Source organism: Doryrhamphus excisus, linkage group LG7 (assembly GCF_037039965.1).
Source record: "Doryrhamphus excisus strain RoL-2023G ecotype Guam linkage group LG7, RoL_Dexc_Guam_v1.1, whole genome shotgun sequence".
Lineage (NCBI taxonomy): Eukaryota > Metazoa > Chordata > Actinopteri > Syngnathiformes > Syngnathidae > Doryrhamphus > Doryrhamphus excisus.
Genome location: NC_136363.1, coordinates 1,081,212 through 1,108,434, shown reverse-complemented (window position 1 = coordinate 1,108,434; position 27,223 = coordinate 1,081,212). Strand labels below are relative to the sequence as shown.

Genomic DNA, 27,223 nt, shown 5'->3' with positions numbered 1-27,223 from the left:
AACCATTCCCACCCACATTCATACCTGTGGAGTACAGCAGTGTAGAAAATGGATGAAAAAAAACAATAAATAACAAATTTAAGCAAAGTTGATGAATCATGCCAGGGAGCCTGAAAGGCTTTGCAGTTCCATTTCATGCTGTCAGAAAGAAGCCCCCGTTTGAGGCCTTTTAGGGGACATTTGGCGGGACATGCTACTTCCCGTCTGGACCAAAACCAAAAAGCATGAATGTCCCCACACAGAACTGAGCCGGCGATGGCAGCGGTCCAAATTTGTTGACACAAAAAGAGTATAAAAAGGTCGTTGTCATTCCACTCACTCTTAATCACTTGCAAATGGTGCCTTCAGGTGCTGTGGGATTTTTAAGTTGCGTTTGTCAACAGGATAGTCGCCACAACTTGGACAAGTGTGTGTGCTTGTGTTGAACGAGTCTCAACAGTTACTAACACACAAAGCCACGCCCCCTCCCACACTGGCAGCCAGCAGAGGGCGTGGTCAGTCGGTGTACACAGCACCACTTACACGCACACACAAACACCCAAGGCAACTTTGCACACAACTTCCCACGCATGTAGCCCACGGAGACTGTCGATTAAGAAGGTAAAGTAAGCTACTTTTGTGTTGTGTTTGTTGTCTTCGCTTGAACGTGCGACTGTCGCTTTAAAAGAAACATGGCGACAGGTGTCCCGTCTCACGCGCTCTCTGCTTATCACGATCAATAAGAAAGTAAAACAAGCTCGTTCGGGGAATTAAAGACGAGCAAAGTTGACGTCGGTAACCGCCACTGGTGTACTTTTGCGTGGCATCAACAGGTGCCTGGTCTAGCCAGCCCAGTTGATGGTGGCTCACTTCCTGTTGGACGACTCAACGGCTGGCCACTGCGCATGCGCCAATTAACTCGAAGCTTACACGCCTGCCTCAGGCAACCTCCCCCCTTCACACACATTAACTTCGGTGTGTTTTTAACAGGAAGTATAATAACTCACCTGACAGCATGTGACTTTTAAAAGTATTTCACACGAAGTCACCATGATGAGAGAAGTTGCTGAGTCACCTTCGGCTCATTTCGAGAGTCCCTGCCACTCACGAGGTCTCAGACATTCACGGATTTGTGCCAAAACGACGGTGGCTTTGAAGGTTTGGCCTTTTTTTTTTAATTCCCGCGTGTGGTTGAAGTGTTTGTGGAGTTTAAAAAATCTACATTTCTGAAAAACTTTTCATAAAAATGGTAAAAATGGAGGACCGAAGTGGTGGTGTTGCCAGTATGGATCCAATGGAGTCACATGACTGCACCACAGCGCCACCTTCTGGCTTGGCGTACGTATTACCGTGTTTTCACGCCTCGTTGTTGACATGAAAAGAGTATAAAAAGGTTGTTGTCGTTCCACTCACTCTTAATCAGTTGCAAATGTTGCCTTCAGGTGCTTTGGGATTTTTAAGCTGCGTTTGTCAGCAGGATAGTTTTTTTTTCCTGGCACAGGGATGGAGGCCGATGTGGAGGTGCAGGCACAGGGCTCCCTGGACCTGAGCCACCTGACGGAGGAGGAGCAGTCCAGCATCCTGCAGGTCTTGCTGCGAGACATGGACCTGCGGCGCCGCGACGAGGGACGCATAAGGTCAGAGGTGGCGGTCATTCGGGTAGACTCGGCATTAGGTATACGTGTGTATCTTCTCGTCTTTCTTTGAACGGATCATTTCCTTCCGCCACACTTGTTCAGCCTCTCTAATAAAGGCATCATAATGTGGAACTGGAACTAGAACTGGAAGTGGTTCAGAGCGGTCAAGGTGTACTGTAGTATCCTTTTGATGACATCCTCCACGGGCCTCCTCGTGTTTGCTAACCATGCCTTGTGTCAACATCGCCGTCACAGGATGCTGCAGCAGACCAGGACCGACCCCACGCTCCTGCGCACCCTATCGGGGGCGTGGTTCAGCGAGGCGTCCAGCAGGCGCCACCGCAGCCGCATGTCCGGCTCGGACCTCGTCCACGCCACCATACGCCGCAAGACGTCAAAATGCAGCGGTCGGTCTTGGTGACGATGATGTAGTAACAGAACCAAGAGGTCATACCTCCGGTGTTGACCATGTTGCTTTTGTCACCATGGTAACAGATGTGCCGATTGCCAACCTGTTCAACGGGAGAAGGGAGGAGCAGGAGGAGGAGGAGCAGCCGTCAAAAAGCCCCTCCCCCGAAGGGAAGAGCCGACTGAAGGAGTCGACGGAGGAGAGCGCAGAGTCAGTTAAGAACTCAAAAAACATCCTCTTTCATTTTTAGTTCTATCATGAAAAACGCTGTTGTCTTTATTTATCTCGAGCTATTGAATGTTTGATTAAAAATATGACACTAATTATGATATATTAATTATATTAAACCTCTTGCTACTAACGTGCATTTGTATCATGAAATAAATGATTATTATTATCCTTGCAAGCACTATTAAAATGACTTGTAAAAATTAGGGCTGTCGCCTTAACAGCAGTTACATTTTTAGTGTAATTAACACATGCACACGAGAGCAAGCACGCCTGGGGTCAGAGGTCATACACACAGCTAAGAGACCTGAGCTCGATTCCCCTGTGCATACGTGGGTTTTCTCCGGGTACTCCGATTTCCTCCCACATTCCAAAAACGTGCATGCTATGTACCTTTAAGCACGCTGGAAATGACACTGAAAAAATGACATTTCCCTTAAATGACGTGATGTCTGTGAACACAACACCACTTATTGCTCATCATAACACCATTGAAAGTGGGATTCAAATGTTGTACTACTATTAAAGAGGATAGTGTTGGACAAATAGGCTCCAGCATACCTGCGACCCTAGCGAGGAAACGCAGTATAGAAAATGGATGGATGATTAATATTAATATTCAAATTCACTTAAAAGATATTTTGTATGTGTAAAGAATGGAAACACTTGACCGAACAATGAAATTATAATAGTTGAATAATTTGATGTGTGTGATTTCAGGAGTCAAGCCAGTGTTGAATCTGCGGCCATCAGGAAAAGTCCCACAACCAAGGTGTGTCTTTGCTTAAAACTAATTAATTATTCATATTGATAATCCTATAAAACAGGCGTGTGTCCTGATTACAATAACATGTTGACCGTGTCGGTGGAAGAAGAGCATTAGTGTGTCTCGAGTGACGTGTACGGTAATCCATGTGAAAGGTGATAACGGAGCTCGTCCACAGCCACGGCCGCGGCGAGCTGCTGTTCTTGTAAGCACCCCCGCGTGTCCGCATGTCCGTGTGTCCTTTAGGACGCGTACCAGCGGTACAAGAGGGAGTCTGTGTCGCTGTGCAGCATCCTCAGCGACTCGGAGCCGTCGTCTTTGAAAAGCAACAACTTTCACTCCAGCGCCGCGGTACACACACACACACACACACACACACACACACACACTTGTGATGACTCAGCGGGCGCTGACGCAGGACTATGCGTGTCGTAGCTGGGCAGCGGCATGAGTCTCTTCAGCTCGGGGGTCTTCGGGGCGGTGGAGGTCAAAGGCCGTATGCAGTTCTCGCTGGCGTTCGACGGCCACAAGGAGGAGCTGCGTGTCAAGGTGCACCGCTGCGAGGACATCTCGTGCGTGGGCAACAACCGCTCTGACCCGTGAGTGGATGCCAGAGGGGGCGCCGCTGAGACATCACGCCATCACGCCATCACGCCCTCCGTGACTGTGTGTGTGTGCTTGGCAGATACGTCAAGTCCTACCTGCTGCCCGACATGTCCAGTCGCAGCAAGAGGAAGACGGCGGTGAAGAGGAAGACGCAGAATCCCGTCTTCGAGCAAATTCTCAAAGTGAGACAGCGGTGCTGGCCAAACTTTATTTAGTTTACGGTCAGTAAAATGTTTTTTGTTGGGTTTCGCCTGCGGAAGGGAAGCCAATCACACCCCGGCCATGGGTGGCCACGCCCACACCCAGTAAACATCCTATGCATACATCATAAAAAGCAGCTGATACTATAAACGTGTTGTCGTTGCCATGACAACCTTTGATCCTGACATGTTCTTCATCAGTACAAGTTGCGAGCCAGCGAGCTGAAGAGCCGCACCTTGAACCTGTCGGTGTGGCACGCCGAGCCCCTGGGGAGGAACGTGTTCCTGGGCGAGGTGGAGGTGACGCTGGGCCTCTGGGACTGGACCTGCACGCAGCCCCTCTGGCAGGACCTGCAGCCGCGGGTGGGCGGGACTCAAGTTAGTAGCCACTTCGTTAGGTACACCCACACCATCCAATACTGCGTCGTCGTGGTTTTGCTGAGGCACAGTGCTCCTGTCAGATATAGAGGATCTTTGACAAGCAGTAGGAGAGAGCACTACTGCCTACTATTTGTTTTGCAGTTGGTCCTTAAAAACAAAAACAGCAAAGCACTCCTTTCAATAAATCTTTGGCTAGCATCTGTGCATCTAATCTGTGCAAAACATGCTAGCCAAAGATTTATTGAAAGGAGTGCTTTGCTGTTTTTGTTTTTAAGGACCAAGTGCAAAACAAATAGTAGGCAGTAGTGCTCTCTCCTACTGCTTGTCAAAGATCTTCTATATACGACAGGAGCACTGTGCTTCAGCAAAAGCTGCTCCTGTCATTTAGAGGATCTTTGAAGCAGCATAAACATTGTTTTTATGTATGACTTTAAATTACAATTTTAATTGTCATGTGCAGTGATTGATTACATTTGAAATGATTGATTTCAATAATTGAATAGTCAATTCAATAAATTAACGTTGCTTTAACGATGAGCCATTTAGTGAGGTGTGCCCCACTACTACCGTGATATCCTGCCGTTAATCCGCAATTTAAAGCCACTTTGAGTCCAGGCATGGCTCCGTGGACCGTGCAGCTTTTGCAGCCTTGCTTGAAGGCGGGCAGGGGAGGCAGCATCTCGTCTTCGGTGCCGAGATGCGGACACGCTGTGAATTTCAACGAAGTTTTTACGTAACCGTCTGTCCCGTGTCTCCTTGTGCCAGTTTTACGTGCCGCCGGAGAGCATCAGCAGCCGCGGGAGCCTCCTCTTCTCCATCAAGTTCATCCCAGAAGGCTTCGAGGGTAGGAAGCAAGTGAAATTCTGCTTGAAGACCACAAGGCTGACATGTTTTTGCGTTCCTTTGTGTGTTGAGAAGGTGGCCTGCCGCTCACGGGAGAGCTCCACATCTGGCTGCAGGAGGCCCAAGGCCTGCTGTCCAAAAAAGGAGGCGCTATTGACTCGTTTGTGAGAAGGTTTGTGTTTGCGTGTCGTCACCTCATATCAGGAAGCACCACGCTTACACTTTCCACTTTACCCCCCCCCCTCCCCCTCTTAGTTACATCCTGCCAGACGCCGGCTGTCAGAGCGGCCAGAAGACGCAGGTGGTGAAACGCGCCGTCAGCCCCACGTACAACCACACCATGGTCTACGACGGCTTCCAGACCAGCGACCTGGAGGAGGCCTGTGCCGAGCTGACCGTGTGGCAGCGCGAGGGCTTCAAATTGCACATGATAGGCGGGGTCCGCCTCAGCTGCGGAACAGGTCAGATGCCGTCAACGGCCGCACTGCGTGGAAAAACAAGCATGCTTAAGCCATCCTCGCGTGCAGGTCAGAGCTACGGCGACGCTGTCGGCTGGATGGACTCCACGGAGGAGGAGGTGTCCGTGTGGTCCTCCATGATCAAAAACCCAAACCACTGGGTGGAAACCACACTGCCCATCAGAACCAACCTCACGCAACGCTCCTCCAATTGACAGGGACTGAAAACTTGTTACATTAGCTCACTTTTTTCTAACAATTCTCCTCCAAATAGACATTGTCGACGAATGGATCAGCTTGCTGTTAGAAAACCTGCTAGTTTTTATCTCGCGCGACAGCTGTGACCTTGTTTTCCTTCTTATGTAATTAAATAACAAACCTGTTTTCTAGGTTGGCTGCTCGGTGGAAATATTATACTAAACAGACACATTTAGTCAGATGAGCTAGGAATGCAGAAGAGCGGTCATGCCCGATACAAATGCAATGGTGACAATGCATACGCTACCAGTCAAAAGTTTAGAGACACTTGGTGCTCTCTTTCTCTCCATTCAACAGGATGCTAAAGTGTCTCCAAACTTTTGACTAGCACTGTATGCCACTGTTATCTTTGGCAAATATAATAATAAATGAATTTAACTAAAAGTTCCCTTTTTAGATACTAAACACCATGCAGTACTAAAATCTAAAACAAGGGAAAAAACATTACTGTAGCATTCACGCTAGGCCACTAGATGGCGGTGTGGTTACTTTTAATACAACTAATAGTACTATTAATCAGGTACTGTGACCTGATACAGCGTAAATATGGAGCCGCTAAAATGTTTATCTACATAGTTGTGAATATCTAAATGACACAATGTAACAATAGAATACTATTACTCTCATTTATTATATACAATTGTGACCGGAAGGAAAGAAAACCTGCAGTGTCTCGGCCCTCCATGGCGTGAGTTTGACGCCATTGCTGTAGACAGTAACGCCCATGCGCAGAAGTGAGCGCTCTAAGTCACTTCCGGCAACAAGGTGTCTACGGCGGGAACACGGACGGATAGACAACTTCAAAAGTCGGTCGTTAGACAAAGCTCATTGGCAGAGCGCATCAGACGTGTGTAGTGACGTCATCAAAGCTCTGTTGGCACAGCACGTGCGAGACGACGACGACGACGACCACCACGAGACGCGACCGCACTTCCTGTTTACTGTTTACTCCCTACGACATAAATGCTGGCTCGTGAAAGCGTGCTAGCATTAGCACATTTACTGTATTCATTAAGTATTAATTATAATAAAATAAAAATACCTGACTGAGGAGAGACTAACAGGCTTGTTGGGAGCTTCCCCTCCCCACCGTTGTTACCACGGTAACAAGGCTGTTAGTTGTTAGATGATGATCAGGATACGGATGTTGGATGTAAAGGCTAAACGATGAAGTGCCACACTCAGGTAGATGAATATTCCGCATAACGTGCTTTTCTTTAGTGCTCACACTTGTTTGCTAGGTGCTTGCTAAGGCAACTCCACATCAACCTCGCTTGCCCTCTGCCTGTCTGGCCCATCCAGGTCGTCCCCTGTAGAGACGGCCAAACATGTCCAAGAGGTTGATCCAAAACCTCACCAAGGCCATCTATAAACATGTCCACCATTGTGAGTATCTTACGGCGTGTGGTGAGCCACGCGGCGGCCTCGTGCTAACCCCTCCTGTCGTGTCAAGTCAATCAAACAGAAGTCGAGTGCCTCATTCGGGAGTTTTACAATTTGCTGGGACAGCCGACGAGCTCCGGGAAAAGCGACAACAACTTGGAAGAACGAAAGTTCAAGGCCATTCTGAAGAACGAATTTGGACTCACCAACGACATCCTCATGGAAAGAGGTAACACCAACTGGCGCCGCGCACTTGACATACAGCAGGTCTTCGGTCTGCATACAGGTTCCGGTGCTGTGACGTAAGTCAGAACTTGTGTTTGAATTAAAGCTACATCACGCAAGTGCTCAGAACACATTAGAATGGGACTGTGTGTGGAACTCTGCTTGTTAAAATGTCTCACACGCACCTGGTCTCCAAAGAATAAGAAGATGTAGCACGAAAGATTGGTATTAGGGGTTATATTTAACAATCACATGCAATGAGATGCGGTTCCTCAAGATCTTGCAAGATTAAAAAGGGACAAGATTTCCGTTTAAGAAAAAAACATCTTGTGGACACGAGAACTGGGAAGATGATGTATGAACAACAATGGCTCAGCTTTTATAAAGCACTTCTCAAGGCACCCAAAGTGAACCCATTATTCATTCACTGCTCAGTCACACACTGGCGGTGGTTATGTACATCCGGGGGCACAGCTGCCCTGGAGTTGTTTGATGGAAACATGGCTGCCGGTTTGCGCCTACGGCCTCTCTGACCACCATCAAACATTTATTCCCAGTCAAACCCATGGGTTCACTCTGTATTGATTTTAGCGCCTTAGTGGTTGCGTTTGGTCCATAGAACAGCGGCACGAACGGTGTGAGCCCTTTTGCCAGTCATACAGTCTTTGTCTCGGTGGGTGGAGGCGGGGCTGCTAGCATGAGTACAGACGAGGGTAACGTAGTAGAAATGAAATTAGGAGGTTACAATATATTGTCTTTTTTTTTGTTATTGAAGTTCTAATGCGTAAAGTTAAAATCTCGTTTCCTCTCATTCTCGTAGACCTCTCAATCTCGTGTTTCGCCTCGTCCCGGGACACCCCCCCCCGGGATTGATGAAAGGTATAGAAGTCATTTGTCTTCTTTTTAGTGGATCTTTTAAAATTTGTCAGCGTTGGAGAACATTATGTACATGTACAGTCGTCCCTTGACACGCAGTTTGAATTTTGCTGACTCGCCATATTGCGTTTTTTTTAACACATTAGTAAATTTGTCAAAAAATACTGAAAGACAAGTCCTATGCATTCATGTGGTCACTCGGCATCAGTAATGCTAGTGATGACACATTACCTTCCATTAACTTCCACATGGAGACATGACAGTGAAAAAAGCTCTCCTCCCATTCTGTGTGGAAGTGGTATGTTTTTTTGGGTGGTTGGCTTAAGTTTAGAGTAAATAAAGTGGAGGCTGGCCAGCGTCTTGTGACATGGCAGCTGTCGCTTGAGTTGTCTTATTGTCTTATGTCTACTATATTGAGTAATAAGATTGTAGGGGTGTTATTTCATGTATATAATAATGTGAAAAAACATATTCAGAAGGTCATAAACTAAATATGACAATGTCATTTATTAATATTGAATCTTCATGGAAATGAACTTATCGCGGTCGAGTCTGGAAGCAATTAACTGGGGTAAACGAGGGACGACTGTATAAGCCATTAAGAAGCTGCATTCAAATTGTGAATGTAGTGTTCTACATTGGCCACTAGGTGTCAGTAATTGCTTGGTGACACAAACACGGACCAGCCGGGACACATTTATTGCAACACACCAGCACTATGTTGGCTAATGGGAGTGTAAAGGTGACTTTAGGGGTGTTATTTCACGTCTACAGGGCTCTAATAATGTTAAAAAACATATTTAGTGAACATGTTTTTTTTTTTGCCCTAACTATAAAAATAATCCATTTATGAATAAGGCATCCTACGGTCAGCGCTGGAGCCAATTAACCGCCATAACTGACGGATCAATGTATAGCTTTTTAACTTTTGCGTGCGGTGTGTTCAAGGACCGCTGAATAACATGCAAAATGCTATCGCTTAATGGAAAAACATCAACGAAGCAAAGACATAAACATGTCAAAATAATGTGGGCATGTGCCGCTGTGGGCCTCACCCCATCTCAAAAGCACCCACAGGCGGCCATGTTGCTTGTAGTTCTCAACATTTCTTGCCCTTTTCATGTCTTTTTACTCACTTTTCCATTATGCAAATGGCCACAAATGGACTGCTTTCCACATGTTATTTCCGAAAAACAATATTTCAGTGTAAAAAGCCATTTTCTCCCACTTTTGAACAAAAATGAAATTTTGCCCGCTGTGTTTTCCAGTCTTCAGGAAGTTTGACAAAGACAACGACGGCTTTGTCAGCGTCAAAGAGTGGGTGGAGGGCCTGTGCGTGTTCCTTCGTGGCTCCTTGGATGAGAAAATGAAATGTGAGTTAGCTAAAAGCTAAATCTTGCAGCGATCATCCCTCCCGCTGACGCCGCCTTTCTGGTTCCTGTTGTTGCAGACTGCTTTCAGGTGTACGACCTGAGCGGCGACGAGCACATCTCCAGGGAGGAGATGCTGCTGATGACGAGGAACTGCCTGCGCCTCCACGGGGAGGAGGACCCGTTCGATGGGATCAAAGACCTGGTGGAGATCACACTCAAGAGGATGGTGAGATGTGGTGGGCGGGGATACGACATTGATCGATGAACCATCGATGATGCTATAAATGACGTTTCCTTCAACAGGACCACGACAACGACGAGAAGCTGTCCTTTGACGACTACGAAAAGTCAGTCAAAGAGTTGAACATCGTGCTGGAGGCTTTTGGGACCTGCCTGCCCAGCGCCACGGTAACGTCACGCTCATTCTTGACGTTGACAACGTGATAGGCGAACTTGACATTAAAGCTCAACTTTTTTTCTCCTGAATTTCCCAGAGGGTTGAAGCGTTTGAACAGCGTGTATTTCAGGATAAGTCAGACCGCAGATGACTTCCACCCCCTCTAATCTTTTATTATACATATCATCCACGGCTTTTTGTGTTCCACTGAAAAATGTGTAAATAAAAATATTTTTCTAACATCATGCAGAATGCTGTATTTTGAACAGAATCATTTCTGAAGTGGATCAATTAACATTTATGGCGGTTAATCAGTTCCCGACGGTGATTAATTTAATATTTGGTAGTTAGAGCATAGAATACCTCTTTACCACCATCTACTAAATACATTAATTTTTTTACATTATTAGAGCCCTCAGGCGGGGAATACCACCCCATGCTAAGGGAGCTGAGTGTGGGGCGGACAGGAAATGAGATCAGAGTTGAGCTTTAGCTTGGCGTGGCTTACGGCCGCAATGGACCTATCCAGTGATGTAACGTGTGGAGGTTCTACACAGTATGGACTCAAAAGGGGTTCCTCATCAAGTGGCCCGTTATGTCGCCATGGTTACACAAAATGTTCCAAACTATACACAACCCACAATAGAACAATAAGTGTAAAGAATAATAGAATGGCTTTGCTTTGCAGGCCCATAATAAAATATCTAAAAATGAAAAAATATTGTCAAAAATATAAATTCACAGTGAAAATTTCTATTTGTTGATGTTGTTTGATTGTAAAAAGATATAAATTTCCCCTTGTCTATAGTGATGGGTCGTTTTTGTATTTGAAAATATATTATTGTATATATATATATATATTTGTAGCTGCTCATTGAATCGTTGAATAAATCGATTTCAATCATAAACATTCGATATCAAGTATATTTTACATTAATCATTTATTTTACACAATAAACATAATTTAGTAAGAAATTCATTGAAGACATGTTCTCCATGTGCATTCACACAATGAGGAATCCTGCTTTGTAGGAGCATCCGAGCAAATGTGTTTACTTTTGCCGCCATGTTTCTTGTAACTACTTCCTTGCTGTTTACACTTCAAAATAAAGGCCAGCCCTGTCTGGACAACGGCGCATTCATTGAAGCCTAAGCATTTATCATCTTATTTTGAAAATATTTACTTTTGCCGCCATGTTTCTTGAAACTACTTCGCTGTTGTGTACACTTCAAAATAAAGGCCAGCCCTGTGTCTGTACAACGGCTCATTCATTGAAGCCTAATCATGAATGTTCTTATTTTGAAAAACTAACGACTTGCACATCCGTGTAGCAAAATCGCTACCAGAGCACATCGATTGATTACGAGTATTTTGGACATGTAGCGGAAACATCAACGTGTACAAATCCAACGTGAGTCAGATATGTTTAGCAGTCACGGTATTCAACCCGTTACGGTTGTGCTCAGCAACACGAAAAACTGCTTCCTTCATCTTTCATCGAAGTTAATTTCCCACCTGTCACTGAACGAGGTAAGATGGCTAGGGCTAGCCGTCGTGGCTACACGGCTGACAGTAGTTGAAGTTAGCACAACATTTCCCCTGCTCTAAACGTTATATATGTTATAACGCAGTTGACTGTTTTAATGTTTGAGAGTGTTTAAGGTTCCACTTTAGCATAAAAGTAACGGGATGCTACTGTTTTCATAGAATCAAGCCTTGGAATTGTCCCGCAGTCATGGACCTTCAGTGTTCCTCAGCTGGACTCGCAACCGGAGCTCGTCCTCCAGCTTTGACAGCCACCGTGTGGAGATGTGCAGGCATCTGGGCGAGAAGCTGGGCCTGCTGGATGGAGAGGAAGTAAGGCTTTTGTCTTTTGGATGCCCTGTCAGACTAATGATGACCCTCCAGACTCAACAGGCAGTGTTTTGTGTCCTTTAGGGCTTCTTGAGACCTTGTCAGCAGGTCTCGTCTGTGCATCGTGTCTTTGTGGAGCCTCTGTCGTCTGATGACTGGGAGATCTTGGTATGACATACTGAAGTCACGGCTACTTGCGTGGTGCTTTTCTGTCTTGCATGATTTTTTTTCTGTGTCCGACTCCTGCAGGAGCTCCACAGCGGCATGCTGGAGCAGCAGCTTTTGGATCAGATTAGAGTCGTATTCCAAGATGCTGTTTTTCCCGTGTGGGTGGACAACCACACGGTCATCTTCATCCAGATAGGTGTGATGTTTGTAACCACCATTCTTGAAGCTTGAACCTTCATACGTGGGTGCTATTTCATTGCTGACTTTCTGCAGCGCTGTTGTCGCCGTCTGTGCCTTATGGTCGCCTGGAGCCCTTCACAGAGCTCATCGTGTCCCCAAAGAACCACGCCAGCCGCCCCGAGGGTCCCTCTCAGCCTCCAAACTGCCTGTCAGACCCCCCGCCCCAAACCATGTCCTCTTCCGTGCCTCAAGGTCTGCAGTGGGGTGGCATCGCTGACCTTAAAAGCCTGTTTGGCTTCATGACAACGGGCCCATGTGACCCAATCAAGGAGGTCCCCTCTGTCCCAGATGTCCCCGCCCTTCTTGAGGACTCCCTCTACAGAGTATGCGGCGCGGCTCCTCTGTCCCCCAGCGCCATGAGTCACATGGCGCCAGGGGTGCTTCACGTCTTTCCTTGGAGCACCAGATCAGATTCAGGCATCGGCGGAGGTCCGCCTGCTGTGACGTACGGTCTGCTCTCCACAGTCCCGTCCCCCAAAGAGGCCAAGGACAGAGCCAAGCTGGCCGCGGAGAAGAAGGACGGAACAGACAGAGACAAGGATGTGACATCAGAGGAAGTGACGGCGGTTCGTTTGATCTGCCATGACGTTGATGAGCTGGCAGAGGCGCAAAGAAGGCCCAGCGAGGGAACGCTCCACTGCGGCAGAGTCTGGGTGAGACGTCCGCGCTTTTCCCATCAAAGTCATCATCATGCTTAGTTTCCTGTTTGCCTGCGCCAGATTCCACCGCCTCTGACCACCAGGCTGAACATCTCGCCACACTCCACAGTAAGAATCAAACCCGTGAGATCGACCGTGAAGGTAGCGTCCTCCATTCGCCTCCAGCCTGTAAATCCACTGGTGAGTTCCAAGACTCAGACGTGTCACTGAATTATGACAAATTGTTGGTCACTACATGGTGGGATGGTTATTTTTGCAAAAATTGCATTTTTTTAACCTTATTTTAAATTTAAAAATACAAAACAAAACATCAACATTAATTCAATCCAATTTTAGTCCTCAAATATTTATTTTTAATTTATTTATTTTAAACAAAACGTCAACATTAATTCAAACAAACTCAAAACAAAAAGGGGGACCTTTAGATCAGTTTTAAGTCATAAAAACGCCCCCAGGACATTTATGAGGAGCTTGGGTCTTGTAAAAAGAGGAAGTGGAAGAGCATGGAGGAGTGTAACGTATTGCATGGACACACACATAGTTTAGTTCCAAATGTGAAAAGTATTAATAGTTAATGGTGTTATATTGGTATATAAATTGTTATTTGATGTGAAACAAGGCTTTTTTGTGTTCTTTGTGTTGTGGTATAGTTCATGAAATATTTCAGGCTATCACAAAAGCCAAAATCTTTTCACAAAAAGTTGGTTTTCTCCCTTTTTTAGTCAGGAACTTATATTTTACTGAAACTTGCCTGTGTTCCACTGTCGGTTACAAAAGAACAGGTAAAGACGAGAGTCAAATCTTTCTTTTGGTAAGTTCCATGTGTATATAGCCATAGAACACAATATTCTGTGTGCCTTGAAAAATCAGTCCAAATCGTCCAAAATGGCCGCTACTGATGGGGTCTTTTAAAAAATGATTTTTTAAAGCTGATTGAAGTTCATTCTAACTGACTGTATGGCCTATACAGCATTGTTATGGTGTTTGTTACACTTTACTGCCCTCTGGTGGCACAGTGGCACATGACAGGGCAACGAATACATGCAGTTCCATTTTCAGGAATTTTCATCACCACTTTTGCTCATATTTTTCTTCCTTCATTTGTTAATGCATGTGCATGACTCAACATACGCTTTATTAAGATTCGTGTTCCTCAAACGTCTGCGCTATTGAGTTCCATTCGACGTATCCGTCATATTCTTTCCTTTTGTTATTTTTGATAATGTCTCCACAGACGGAGGAGGAAGAGGAGGAGATCCAGGCAGCCTTCCTCAGCTGGCTGCACACTCAGTGTCACCAACCCTTGGCATGTTTGACGCCGCGCACCGGCTCCGTCCTCCTACACGCCGCCGACGGTGAGTCACGGCTACATAATCTCAGGAATACGCCACGCAGACAAAAGCCTGGATGTGCTTTCTCGTCTCTTTCTTCCAGCCAAGTTAGAGTTTACTGTGACGGTCCTGAAACCAGACCCGGAACCAGAGACTGACCTGCCGGACCAGCTCTTTCTGCTCACGCCTTCCGTCTTGCAGAAGACACATATACATGTTAGTGGAATTGAATCTGCTATTGAGATGCTTTGACACTCACGTGTTGTTCTCCACGTTCAGGTAGTCCGAGAGCCTGCCGTCACATCGTCTCCCAACACGGAACCCGACACAGCAAAGCAAGAACTTCCCTCATTAGCTTCACTAGGGTGAGTCTCCAGTCTCCATAGAAGAGTTCATCACCGTAACAACACTTTGGTTTTTCTTCAGCGGTGTCGACGAGGCGAGCAGGAGAAGCTTTGAGTTCATCTCCCACAGTCTGCTAGCTTCGCCGTTGTCCCGAGAGCTGGGCGTGACGGGACGGGGCCTCAGAGGAGGAGCGCTGCTCATCACCGGCGCCAAGGTGAGACATCAGTAACCGGTTCTAGGTTGTGGCAACGTTTCCATTCAAAGAGCTGTTTCCATGGTGTGCATCAAAAATTAGCCTAAGAATTCCGATACCGATCATCCGTGAGTGAGATGGTCGGATACCCATCACATGGATTAAGGCTGCATTTTCAATGTACTCACGGTGAGCGGAATTAGACAATATTTCAAAATAAAAGAATAAATATTTATGCACCTGGCTACTTTTGTTTACATAATGATTGCAGACTTTCTGTAACTCCTATAAAGTTCATTTCCCTTCTCATCTATCACTGTTTTACCTATATTTACCTGGAATGGCTGATCCCAACAAGCAGTCATTTAGAAAGGAACATCTGGAACATTACCAGGGGTGCCCAAACCTTTTCACCCCACTGTATGTTTGCGTTACCTCATCAAGGTGTGCATTGTGATTCCCAGGGCAGTGGAAGGAGCGTGCTCTCTAGGGCCCTCTGCAGGAGAGCAGCAGATGAGCTGGACGCACACGTGGAGGTGCTGGAGTGCAAGAAGCTGCAAGGTGGTGAGACGACACGACACGACGCGCTTGTGCTGCATGGCGGGTTTAATGCGACAAGACAACGCGTGTGTATTTTCTCCTCTCTCAGGAAAAAGGGCGGAGACGGTGCGGCAGACGCTGCAGGACGTTTTCACGCAGGCGCAGTGGAAGCAGCCCTCCGTGGTCCTACTGGACGACTTGGACCACGTGACCCGGGCGCCCACCTCGCCGGAGCACGAGCACGGGCCCGAGGCGCAGCTTCACCTGCATGTGGCGCAAAGTACACAACACACACATTCATACGTAAATATCGTGTAAGATGGCGGAGCCAGTCTTGGTGTTTTCAGGCTTGGTGGACATCGTGGACCAGCTGGCGGACAGCAACAGTCTCATCTGTTTGATCGTCACCAGCGTGACTCAGCAGTCCTTACACAACACACTCACCTGTGTGCGAGGCGCACACTTCTTCCAGGGATTCACACACGTGCAACCGCCTGACCAGGTTGGTTCGAGTCTCTTTCATTCTGTCCAAATCACCAGACAAGACCATACACGGGATTTCAACCTTCTTTGTGAGACAAGTACAATGAGAAGTGTTTAATGTCTATCCTGGTACCTTGCATTGCCCCTCACAAGGCTACATTCTTGTGCACACTGTGTGTATGCTAGCAGCCCCGCCTCCACCCACCGAGACAAACAGACTGTGTTGGAAACCGCATACTTACCTACTACTCATACTAACTCTTTGAGTATGCAGTATGCCATTTTGGAGTATCCGAGTATGTATCATCAGCTTACTAAACAGCGGTATATATGACAGGATATATTACGAGTTGGTTGGCTTCTTGTTTTCAAAGTAAAAGCAGTGATTTATCACAATGGGGTTTTTTTGTATGAGAAAAGTAAAAATAACCGAAAGTGCTTTGCTCACTTCGGCTAGCTTAAATTTTGCCGAATTCGTCGTAACGAAATTGTAAACAGTTGGTATTTGGACAAGTGTGAGAAAAGTAAAAATAACCGAGAGTGCTTTGCTCACTTCGGCTAGCTTTATTTTTTGCCGAATTCGTCGTAACGAAATTGTAAACGGTTGGTATTTGGACACATAAACGGCACACTCGGGATCTAAACGGCCGCTTTCTCGCCTGATTAAAAAAAAATCTCAATAAAGTGATGTATTTAAAGAGTTTCGAGCTAAAGTGATATTAGCTTCAGTCTGTCGATTTCGGCTGGGGTAGGAGCGCAATGCATTGTGGGTCATGTAGTACGCTGTAGTGTAAACGCAGTTTGGAGTGTGGATAGTATGGGCATGGAAGTATGTCGTAATTAGCATACGGTTTCCAACACAGCCACTGTCTAACTGAAAAAAAAGTTTCATTTATTGTGTGATGGATGTTTTTATTATCACCTGGCCTTGTTGCCCACAAGGCAGGTTTCCTCAACCAGGAACCTTATCGTGTTTTAACCTTGAGACGCCGTGACACCCCTACTATCTACACAATCACACACACAAAGACACCCCTCACTTGGACACACGTAAGAAGACCACGGGTTCAATGCCGCACCTCCACGCGTGTGTGCAGGCTCAGAGAGCAGACATCTTGCGTCGTCTGATCCAAACAAAGTGTCCCCAGAGCTCTGCCGCCTTGGACCTGGAGGCCGTTGCCAAGCAGACGGAGGGTTACGTGCCCCAGGATCTGGTGCTGCTGCTGGAGAGAGCCATCCACGCCAACGCTGCTCGAGGGGGTCGCCATCACCACGGTAACCGACATCATAAATATCGTCATGAAGCAGTAGTTGACTCGGGTGTTTTTCCAGGTGTGTGTGTATCTCAGCAGGACTTTGAGCAGGCTCTTAAGGGCTTCACCCCTCCTTCTCTTTGGGGGGTGGACCTCCATACGCCGAGTGGAAGCGGCCTGGAGGGGGTGGGAGGCCTGACGGAGGTGCGACAGCAGCTCATGGACACCATTCTGCTCCCTGCCAAGGTTGAGTACATGCACATCCTTGAAGGAGGTCATAGTCGCTCACTCATTGATTTTTTTTTTTTTTTTTTGCTGCAGTATCCCATCCTCTTTGCCAACCTTCCCATCCGCCATTGCTCGGGAATCCTGCTCTACGGCGCTCCGGGCACGGGGAAGACCCTGCTGGCCCGAGCCGTGGCCAAAGACAGCGGAATGAACTTCATCGCCATTAAGGTGAGCTTGGCTGTGGGTCTGCAGAGCCTCAGACCGGAATGAAGTAATACGTCTTGGTCTCCATCAGGGACCAGAACTTCTGAGCAAGTACATCGGAGCAAGTGAGCAAGGGGTCCGAGATGTCTTCCAGAGGTGAGATTGGAGTGAATTTGATCCCCGCCTCTTTGCAGTTTGACATAGTTTTTTTAAATTGTAAATCTTAACTGCTTTGATGGCACCGAGTGCTAATAGCCATGAGTCCCCAAGAGGGCGCTGTCTCACAAATTAACCACAGAGTGGAGCCTGGAATCGGCACCCGTCAATCAGCAAAAAGTATGATGGTCGAACTTGATCATTTTGCCGCTGCAATAAATTGGCATGTTCATGTATGTTGGGGGCTGCACGGTGGACTAGTGGTTAGCGTGCAGTCTATGTCGCTTATCCACATTAGGGTTGTGGAGCAATGACACTAAATGATATCCAAGTTGGATACGTTGTGGTGGTCTCCCTGCTTGTGCCATGGTGCCCACATCGTTTGTGTTTATGTTGTCACGCAGGGCTCAGGCCGCCAAACCTTGCGTCCTCTTCTTTGACGAGTTTGACTCTCTGGCGCCCAGGAGGGGTCACGACAGCACGGGCGTGACGGACCGCGTCGTCAATCAGCTGCTGACCCAACTGGACGGCGCCGAGGGATTAAAAGGTGTTCCATGGGTACCTTTTGTATGTCGGGTCACATGGGTGCTCATGGTTTTATTTTTCAAGGCGTTTATGTCCTCGCTGCCACCAGTCGACCGGACCTCATCGACCCGGCCCTGCTGCGCCCTGGACGCCTGGACAAGTCGCTGTACTGCCCCCCGCCCCAACAGGTATGATCAGTTTCATAGCAGGACCGTCAACGTTGTCGTCTTGATGGCGCTGTGGACCCCCAGGAGGACCGGATTGCCATCCTGAAGGTTCTGAGCGCTGGAGTCCCCATGGATGCCGATGTGGACCTGGAGGCGCTGGCTGCCCGGACGGAAGGCTTCACCGGAGCCGACCTGAAGGCGCTGCTGTACAACGGCCAGCTGGAGGCGCTAAACAGCAGCCTGGACGCGGACGCCGCAACACACGTAAGACAACGTAACAGCCCACACACCTTGACAATGATTTTTTAAAATGTGACAACTATGCTAATACATTGTATGAATGGACATATCGATGTGTTACCTACATCAGAAATGTCACTTTGTAGATTTCATATGATATCCATCAGCTGACATGAAGCCCCCCCCTCCTGATTCGCTCTTTTGCATGTTAATTATTATCATTATGTAATAAGTACAAGAGTGACTTTGGATGCTAATCGTTATGTAATGAATATACTGGACAAACATTGCCTTGGTGGAGGTAATGCTGTCAGATCCGGTCTAACACATTCCTCCTCTGGTGTCCATCTCAGGACGGGCTGCCGTGCGACCTGAGCCTGTCCTCCATGCTGTTCCCCAACCACAGCAGCAGCTCCGAGGAGCCGGCGGACGAGGGGGACGCCGGAAGAGAGAGTCCAGAACCTTCCAAGCAGCACCAAGATCATGGCAGCGGTCTGTGGAGGCTCTACTTTGGAAGCTCCTTTGACTCGGAGTGTGGGAATCCACCACCGGCAGCGGCAGACGGAGTGAGTAGGACGACCTCTGCATGTGTGGACATGTTATACACCTGCAGGATGCTAAGCTAAGAAAGTGTAAACATTTGAGTGGTAATGCTAAAGCAGTTTCAGTTGCTGGTTTCTTTCTCTGGCAGCGCCTTGCTCAACCCGCCTCCCTGACCTATGACCGCCCTGCACACGCTCTCGCTCCCACGCTGCCCCCCCTCGTCATGTCCTCCCTCCGTGGCGGCTTGGAGGAGCTGAGCGACGAGCGTCTGCAGCGCCTCCAAGAGGACGTCCGTCACATCAAGATCAACCACCGCCGATCCGAGGTAAGCCCGTGTAGTCATCCGTGACTCTTTCCACTCCACGTGCCGCATTCACTGACACGATGTGCGCAGGGGGCGCGAGCACGGGACCGGTCGGTCTCCGGACGGACAAGCTTCCTGCTGTGTCACGCTCACCTGCACGCCGCCCTGGACGTCACCAGGCCATCTCTGAGCACAGACGACTGGAGCAGATACACAAGGCTGTGAGTGGCGCCGCACACACACACACACACACGCCAACAACAACACACTAAAGTCCATGTGTGTGTGTAACTAAATGTTTCCAGGTATGAGGCCTTCAGAGGTTCGGGAGTGGGACTTTCGGCACAAACATTCCGACCTGGACAGCGTGTGACGTTAGCCTGACGACACGCCTGCGGTGATGGAACATAATTACAGTATAATTCACATTTCTCACTCTAACCTCCGTGCAATTTAGATGATATTGTAAATCAAAGATAAAAGTATTTTTATTCTAAAAATGGCGTACCTTCGTGTTTGCTGTCATGTTGCCGAAAGAAGAGAAGACTCACGTCGTGTTTAGTCTTTCAACCTTTAATGTAAACAGCAGTTTTTGTGGGGCTTTGGAGAACAAAAAAGACAAAACATGTTTTAAATAGGAAGGCAAAGAGGGGGGCGGGGGCAGCGTGTAAATACTGTATATAGATATATAAAAAAATGATACTAGAAATAACCGTGATCTGTTTTTAAATTACTAAAATACATCAACTTTCAAATTGGAAAGCTTCCCTTTGCGTGAGAAGAACACGTCATTGTAACAGCTCCACAATCCGAAAGGAATCGCCACATGATAGAAAGGAAATATTGCTCAGGAATGTCGAGTACAGCAGTCGTTAAAAAGAGGGAAGGAAGGAAGGAAGGCGGGACGACAAAAAAGTGGTAACAGTCGTCAGCGGACAGGAAAAAAAGCACGTGTCGGGGAGTTTACGTTGAAAAAGTACTTCAGCCGTGTGACGGGTAACATTTAGCTGCCACAAATACTGTGAAAATCTGTGTTTGTGTGTCATGTGACAGGAAATAGCAATAGCAGTGAGGACCGAACAAAGATGGCCGCCCCCATCCCCTCCCTCCACTGAAAGCCCTGAGGACAAATCATAAGAAAGCGAACGAGGAAGAAGGAATCGTGTGCTGGTTAGTCATCGCCATGGTAACCAGCTCTTGTATTGTTTGGTGGCATCACAGTTCATCAAACCATCTTGGACAGTTTCGCTCCAGTTGTGGGGGTGTGGGGGTTGGTGGGGGGGTCCAGTGAGAACAGCACAGGTGATTTGGAGGGGGCGGGGCCTAGTTACAATCGTAAACAAAGTCATAGTTACTAGGCTCTTTGGGAATGGGGGGCGGGGCCTCCGGGATCTGGATGTTCTCCAGGTCCAAGAGGCGGAGCTTCATCTCCATGGAGAGCAGTGTGTCCATGTCGGATTTGGTGTCGTTGCTGGTCATCTCCTTGCCCAGCAGGGCGTTCAGACCGTCTGTCCACACGCAGTACTACGCACATAAAACTCGATTAGCCACTCGCTCGCTTCTTCAATGAGATCATGGTGGATCCATGATCAGGATCAGGACCAGATTAGAACATTACTCTGAAGAAGACTGTAATGGAGCCAGATTGGTGCAGTGCTAAATAAGACGTTAGACGTCTTACCTCATGCTTGTCCGGAGCGATAAAGTTTAAATATTCATCCGACTCGTAGAGGATGGAGAAGGCCAGCTCCAGCACCTCCTAGAGAAGACATGAGGGGTGGAAGAACATGTTAGGACTTGTCTTATCCTGCTGAACGTTAGCAACTCGGAGAACATCAGGAACATCAGTCATCCGTCGTTTGAATAAATGATGGCCGTTTCATGGTTGACTATGGCCTAGTATTAGTCCAGAAATATTCAAAGTTACTCTATATGTGTCAAGTTATATGGGCCTGTTGCCCAAAGACAGCTGGGATAGGCTCCAGCATACCCCAGGGCCCGATAAGGGAGGATAAGCGGAATAGAAAATAGATGGAAGTTACTAGGCATTACTAGGCATCAGTAATGTTACTCTTGTTACTGTTAATGTTCTCCTCTCATTCCATGTGGAAGTGGTAAGTTTTTATCTGCTTTGTCTTTCTTCCCCAGTCCATCTGAAACACTAAGTTCACAGTAGAATAAGTAAATTGGGGCGGCTAACTCGCTTGACATGCTGGCGGCGGCCATGTTATATCCCATCAGTGATCCTACAGCCAGCGCAGTGTGATGTAAGTGACTATAGGGGTGTTATTTCATGCCTACTGGGCTTCTCATCATGTTTCCTACTTTACGGGAATTCACCTATCGCGGTCGGGTCTGGAGGCAGCCGATATGTGATAAAGGAGGGACGACGGTAGATCATGTCATGCACCGACGCACCTTGTTCTGCTTGAGGGCGCCCTTCTCCTTCATGTGAGGACAGTCTTTGCCCGTGATGACAGCCTTGATGTCCGCCACCGGCACTGGGGAGGAAAGCAGGTCCGTATTTTACCTTCCATCACACACCGTCCCATTTGGTACTTATACACACGGTTGTTACAGTCAGCAGAATGAATGGCGGCTGTGTGGTGGTGGTGGACTGTGGTCTGTTAGGCAAAACATATAGAAATGCCAGCTATACGTAGCATTCTGGCCACTAGGTGGCATTTATGAGGCCTTATTACACTACCCTGTAGCCGCCAGACACGAAAAAAGGTTCTCCTCCCATTCCGTGTGGAAGTGGTAAGTATGCGGCTTCTTACTTTTTCCGTCTGTTTGAAACCCTCTGTCTAATTTTAGAAGGAGAACATTTGAGGCTAACTGGTTCGCTCACATCTAGAGTCCCCGTCACATACTAATGCAGGGGTGGGCAAACTACGGCCCGGGGGCCACATCCGGCCCGCCAAGTGTTTGAATACGGCCCGCCCAATCTTTCCAAAGTATTTCATTTAAACTCAACATACAACCTGGCATCATGGCCTGAGCCAACCTTTTGATGGTTTTATCAAGTTCCTTTTTTGACATGGTCTGTTGTTTACAAAGTGCTCCTGAAAAAAGGGACACAAGCACATAATAATAATAATAATAATTATTATTAGATTATTATAATTATTATTAGAACCATTATGATTATTATATTATATTAATGCTAATTATATTAATTATATATAATATTATTGTTATATTTGCATATTTTACATAATAATATAATAATTATTATTTTAATTTTATTGTAATTATTATAATATTTTATTATTTTTAAAATATTTAAATATAAATATAAAATAATAAATAATAATAGCAGATTGCATGACAATTTTACAGATACAATAATACCAGGTGGACTGTTACGTGTAAAATATATAGTCTGCCTCCCCCCCCCCCGTAAATTTTGTCATAAAGTTTGCCCACCCCTGTACTAGTGCAAACAGTGTAAACAACGCATAATAATAGATGTGTAATTGACTATAGGGGTGTTATTTCATGTCTACAGGACTTCAATAATGTTAAAAACATTTTGAAAATTCTGGAAGCCATTAACCGCCAGGAATGAAGAACGAGTGTACTTCTGCTGTAGTAAAGTTGCATTCCAAAATAAAAGCCCCTTCACACTAAAAGTCCTATGTTGATGTTTAATGGGCAGAGTTTAGAACGATGCTAACTATGCTAGCTTCCTCTGCCATGTAAACATTCAGAAGGCTAATTAGAATTGAAATGAGAATCTAATTGGTTTCAAACGAACATTAAAAGACCGTTGATTTCAAATGAATGAAAGAAGAAGCAGCCATCTTAGGCTCCACCTACGTTTGTCCTGCAGGGAGTCGTGGGGCACCTCCCCCTGGGGGCTCTCCTCCAGGTCTCCGTAGTGCAGGACTTTGTGGTTGGGAGACAGCCGGCAGTACCAGAACTTGTCTGCGGGGGGGAGGGAAGATAAAGATGGATTTAAACAGGAAGTCATTGGCCGCTGAGTCACGATGGCATCAAAGCCGAGCTGGAGGAGAACCAGGAGGAGCAGACGGGCCGTGATGGTCTACGTAAACCTGACAGCAGCGACAGATTGAAGCCGAATCTTTTTCTGGTTGGCGGGTCGGAGGCAAGGGAGAAGGATGCTTGGAGCTGGTGCTGCTCTGGCAAAATAGGAGCCTTTTGGTGGAGCCATGGAGGCGGTGAGGTGGGTGTCATCTAGTGTGTGTACAGACATACCTTATCAACACGCTCACTGACCTCACATCTTTACTCCTTAGCTGATCTCCTTCCTCCTTAGCTGACCTTCCTCCTCGACATTCCTCCTTAGCTGACCTCCTTCCTCCTCAACTTTCCTCATTTGACCTCCTTCCTCATCTGATTTCCTTCCTCCTCAACTTTCCTCCTTAGATGACCTTCCTCCTCAACATTCTTCCTGAGCTGACCTCCTTCCTCCTCAACATTCTTCCTGAGCTGACCTCCTTCCTCCTCAACTTTACTCCTTCCTCCTCAACTTTCCTCATTAGCTGACCTTCTTTCCTTCTTAGCTGACCTTCCTCCTCGACATTTCTCCTTAGCTGACTTTCCTCCTCAACTTTCCTCCTTAGATGACCTTCCTCCTCAACATTCCTCCTTAGCTGACCTCCTTCCTCCTCCACTTTACTCCTGTGCTGACCTCCTTCCTTCTCAACTTTCCTCATTAGCTGACCCTCCTCGACATTCCTCCTCATCTTTACTCCTTAGATGACCTTCCCCTCAACATTCCTCCTTCCTCCTCAACTTTCCTCATTAGCTGACCTCCCCTTAGCTGACTTCCCTCCTCCTCAACTTTCCTCCTTAGATGACCTTCCTCCTCAACATTCCTCCTTAGCTGACATCCTTCCTCCTCAACTTTCCTCCTTCCTCCTCAACTTTCCTCATGAGCTGACCTCCTTCCTCCTCAACTTTCCTCATTTGACCTCCTTCCTCATCTGATTTCCTTCCTCCTCAACTTTCCTCCTTAGATGACTTTCCTCCTCCACATTCTTCCTGAGCTGACTTCCTTCCTCCTCAACATTCCTCCTTAGCTGACCTCCTTCCTCCTCAAATTTACTCCTTAGATGACCTTCCCCTCAACATTCCTCCTTCCTCCTCAACTTTCCTCATTAGCTGACCTCCTTCCTCCTCCACTTTACTCCTGTGCTGACCTCCTTCCTCCTCAACTTTCCTCATTAGCTGACCTCCTTCCTCAACATTCCTTCATAGCTGACCCTCCTCCTTGATATTCCTCCTCAACTTTACTCCTTAGATGACCTTCCCCTCAACATTCCTCCTTCCCCCTCAACTTTCCTCATTAGCTGACCTCCTTCCTCAACATTCCTTCTTAGCTGACCCTCCTCCTCGATATTCCTCCTCAACTTTACTCCTTAGATGACCTTCCCCTCAACATTCCTCCTTCCTCCTCAACTTTCCTCATTAGCTGACCTCCTTCCTTCTTAGCTGACCTTCCTCCTCAACATTCCTCCTTAGCTGACTTCCCTCCTCAACTTTCCTCCTTAGATGACCTTCCTCCTCAACATTCCTCCTTAGCTGACTTCCCTCCTCAACTTTCCTCCTTAGATGACCTTCCTCCTCAACATTCCTCCTTAGCTGACATCCTTCCTCCTCAACTTTCCTCATGAGCTGACCACCTTCCTCCTCTACTTTCCTCCATAGCTGACCTTCCTCCTCCTCCTCCTCCTCCTTTTCATCTGAGCTGGCCGCCTCCTTTGTCCTCATCTTTCCTCCTTGCTGGCCTTCTCCTTTCTCAGCTTTCTTCCTGAGCTGGCATCCTTCCTCCTCAACTTTCCTCCTTGACTGGCCTCCTTTCTCCTTCCTCCCCAGCCTCCTCCTGGAGCTGACGATCTTCCTCCCCAGCTGCAGGTGTAGAGGTGTAGGCCATGAACTGTACATCCAAGTTCATACTGTACTGTACGTTTAGTGTCTAGCGTGACTCCAGTTCCTTCCTTCTGAGGCAGCCAATGAATTCCAATGGACGAGCTTCATAAAGCATAAAAGAGGACTTGGGTCCCACCTTGCCTCCTGCGACTGCTGATCTTGCGGAAGCAGGTTCCTTCACATAATCTGTTGAGCCTCTGTTGTTTGATCAACTCCATGATCTCTGGCTGGATCTTCTCCCTCAGCTCCCTGCACACAGGAAGTCACACACACCAGCCCATACAACGTCATCCTCCATGGTCATGTATGAAGTATTCATGCACACGCATGACGAGCCACTGCTGCATTCAATGCGACTGCACGCGGTGATGCTGCGCATACATTATGCAAATGAGGTGGCAAAGGACTGGATGTTGGCGACAGGTGTGAGCTACTGCATTAAACGGGGGCGGGACCGGACCACGCTGCCCATTAGCGTGATCACTCAGTCACTTTTATTTTGACACGTTTTCCCTGCAAAGACAAAGCGGGGGACGGCGGCGCCATTAAAAGGACGCTCAAAGATGATTGAATAGGAGACATAAAAAGAGACGCGCGCTTCACGAGCGCCCATGGTCTGAGTATGGTTTACTTTTGCTATAAAAGCTGATTGGCTGACTCACAGGATGGGGCGGGACTGGAAGTCCTCCTGATTCATTCTCTCCGACTGGCGTATCTTGAGGATCTCGGTGTAGCTCAGGTTCTGCAGGCGACTCTTGAACTGGTCCAGGGAATTAGGCTTGAGAGTGAGCGCTCGCATGATCTGCTCCCTCACCACCTGCATGACCTGCAACACAGGAAGGGGGTGGAGTCACAAAGTCAAACAGATGACCTACTTCCGTTGGACATCGGTGTCGACCGTTAGATTAGACATCCTTCCTCCTTCCGAGACGATTTCCTTCCTCCCGAGAGGACCTCCCCTCCCTAACCTTCCTCCTTAAATCGTCTTTTGCGGGGCGTGACGGTGCCGAAAACCCAAAGTGAAATCCGCCAGCCGACCTTCCAAAGCCTCTGGAGTCGCTACTAATCTGGACTAAGTGGCGGAAAATCGGAAGACGACGCGAGCGAACGGTCGTAATCTTCTTAAAGCGGCCTCTTAATTCGTCAAGTTTAGAAAAAAAAAACGTGGCGGTTCGCCTCGTCTGGCGATGGCAAAGAAAGGATTTGAAGCGTTTCTAAATGTAGATCTGAAAAGCCCCCAGGAGGTCTCACTCTGTAAAAAAAAATAATAATAATAATAAACCCACACATTCTTAGCAGCGACACATTGCGGGGATTAAAGGCTAAAGTGCTAAACTCGGCCAACTTCATCACTAGCGTCACTTTAAGGATGTTGGCCTGACGCTTGGAACGTTTAAAACCGTCATTTGTGTTGGTGAACGTCCTTCCTCAGGCTTCGCTACACATGTGGGTGTGGTTACAAACGGTGCATTAGCATTAAAGCTGTACACACACTCAGCTTGTTCCCTTGTTAAAAGCTGCCCAACATGCTATTGTAGCCCCCCCCCTCCCACAGTGACTGAAATATGCTACTTTTAAGGTGTTTTTGCGTACTAGTTAGTCGTACTTGATATCTGATGATTGTAAACATGTAAACGGGACCAAAGCAGTTGCATCCCAGAAGAACCCAAGGCATGCACCGAGCATCCTAGCTTGCCAAAAAATACATGAAAAAAAAAAAAAGAGTGGGAGGTGAGGCGTGCGGGACGACATAAATATCCCGTCTGAAGCCAAAGAAAAGGAGGAACGGAGGAGAAGGGGTGGAGGGACGAGAGCCCCGGAGGAGCAGGAGAGGGTAAAATAGGAGACGCAAACAAAGACGCTACGAGAGCT

The 27,223-nt window shown here is 47.3% G+C and overlaps 4 protein-coding genes and 1 long non-coding RNA gene across 15 annotated transcripts in view; 3 read left to right on the top strand and 2 right to left on the bottom strand.

The window, feature by feature from the left end:
* Window positions 1–88: 88 nt before the first annotated feature.
* Window positions 89–5,896, top strand: sytl1 (synaptotagmin-like 1). 5 transcript variants are annotated; one of them, XM_078791849.1, is made up of 13 exons: window positions 89–600; window positions 1,481–1,616; window positions 1,872–2,023; window positions 2,112–2,235; window positions 2,974–3,025; window positions 3,266–3,370; window positions 3,455–3,618; window positions 3,705–3,807; window positions 4,027–4,203; window positions 4,972–5,050; window positions 5,122–5,221; window positions 5,305–5,510; window positions 5,577–5,896. In XM_078791849.1, the coding sequence occupies exons 2-13, from the start codon at window positions 1,483–1,485 to the stop codon at window positions 5,720–5,722; spliced, it is 1,542 nt and encodes a 513-aa protein (XP_078647975.1). In that variant the 5' UTR covers window positions 89–600; window positions 1,481–1,482; the 3' UTR covers window positions 5,723–5,896. The 5 variants fall into 5 exon arrangements, with proteins under 5 accessions (XP_078647975.1, XP_078647976.1, XP_078647973.1 ...); XM_078791850.1 differs by lacking the exon at window positions 89–600 and adding an exon at window positions 666–1,137 and having other exon boundaries at window positions 4,027–4,188; XM_078791847.1 differs by lacking the exon at window positions 89–600 and adding an exon at window positions 667–1,137.
* A 144-nt stretch (window positions 5,897–6,040) lies between these two features.
* Window positions 6,041–11,231, top strand: LOC131102371 (calaxin-like). 2 transcript variants are annotated; one of them, XM_058047983.2, is made up of 7 exons: window positions 6,041–6,950; window positions 7,068–7,151; window positions 7,219–7,377; window positions 9,518–9,622; window positions 9,700–9,848; window positions 9,926–10,030; window positions 10,117–11,231. In XM_058047983.2, the coding sequence occupies exons 2-7, from the start codon at window positions 7,094–7,096 to the stop codon at window positions 10,168–10,170; spliced, it is 630 nt and encodes a 209-aa protein (XP_057903966.1). In that variant the 5' UTR covers window positions 6,041–6,950; window positions 7,068–7,093; the 3' UTR covers window positions 10,171–11,231. The 2 variants fall into 2 exon arrangements, with proteins under 2 accessions (XP_057903966.1, XP_057903967.1); XM_058047984.2 differs by having other exon boundaries at window positions 7,007–7,151.
* Window positions 11,232–11,322: 91 nt separating this feature from the next.
* pex1 (peroxisomal biogenesis factor 1) lies at window positions 11,323–20,720 on the top strand. The gene is made up of 24 exons (XM_078791846.1): window positions 11,323–11,550; window positions 11,728–11,877; window positions 11,959–12,042; window positions 12,124–12,238; window positions 12,316–12,935; window positions 13,002–13,121; window positions 14,176–14,296; window positions 14,376–14,488; window positions 14,552–14,637; window positions 14,699–14,831; window positions 15,275–15,371; window positions 15,460–15,630; window positions 15,698–15,852; window positions 16,931–17,108; window positions 17,166–17,332; window positions 17,408–17,542; window positions 17,610–17,674; window positions 18,079–18,221; window positions 18,284–18,387; window positions 18,451–18,630; window positions 18,960–19,172; window positions 19,298–19,474; window positions 19,544–19,674; window positions 19,759–20,720. The coding sequence occupies exons 1-24, from the start codon at window positions 11,443–11,445 to the stop codon at window positions 19,835–19,837; spliced, it is 3,645 nt and encodes a 1,214-aa protein (XP_078647972.1). The 5' UTR covers window positions 11,323–11,442; the 3' UTR covers window positions 19,838–20,720.
* On the bottom strand, window positions 15,387–16,144 carry LOC131102372 (uncharacterized). The gene is made up of 3 exons (XR_009119427.2): window positions 15,967–16,144; window positions 15,795–15,874; window positions 15,387–15,614 (listed from the first exon to the last, which is right to left on the bottom strand). It is a non-coding gene; the product is annotated as an uncharacterized LOC131102372 (long non-coding RNA).
* elmo1 (engulfment and cell motility 1 (ced-12 homolog, C. elegans)) overlaps window positions 20,011–27,223 on the bottom strand; it is a 62,840-nt gene continuing 55,627 nt past the window's right edge. For all 6 annotated transcript variants that reach the window (XM_058047968.2, XM_058047970.2, XM_058047969.2 and 3 more), the window contains 6 exons: window positions 26,014–26,177; window positions 25,488–25,600; window positions 23,276–23,383; window positions 21,872–21,954; window positions 21,135–21,212; window positions 20,011–20,977 (listed from right to left, as the gene is read on the bottom strand). In XM_058047968.2, the coding sequence (XP_057903951.2) occupies window positions 20,777–20,977; window positions 21,135–21,212; window positions 21,872–21,954; window positions 23,276–23,383; window positions 25,488–25,600; window positions 26,014–26,177 (747 nt within the window). In that variant the 3' untranslated portion in view covers window positions 20,011–20,776. The remainder of the gene's footprint in view (window positions 20,978–21,134; window positions 21,213–21,871; window positions 21,955–23,275; window positions 23,384–25,487; window positions 25,601–26,013; window positions 26,178–27,223) is intronic.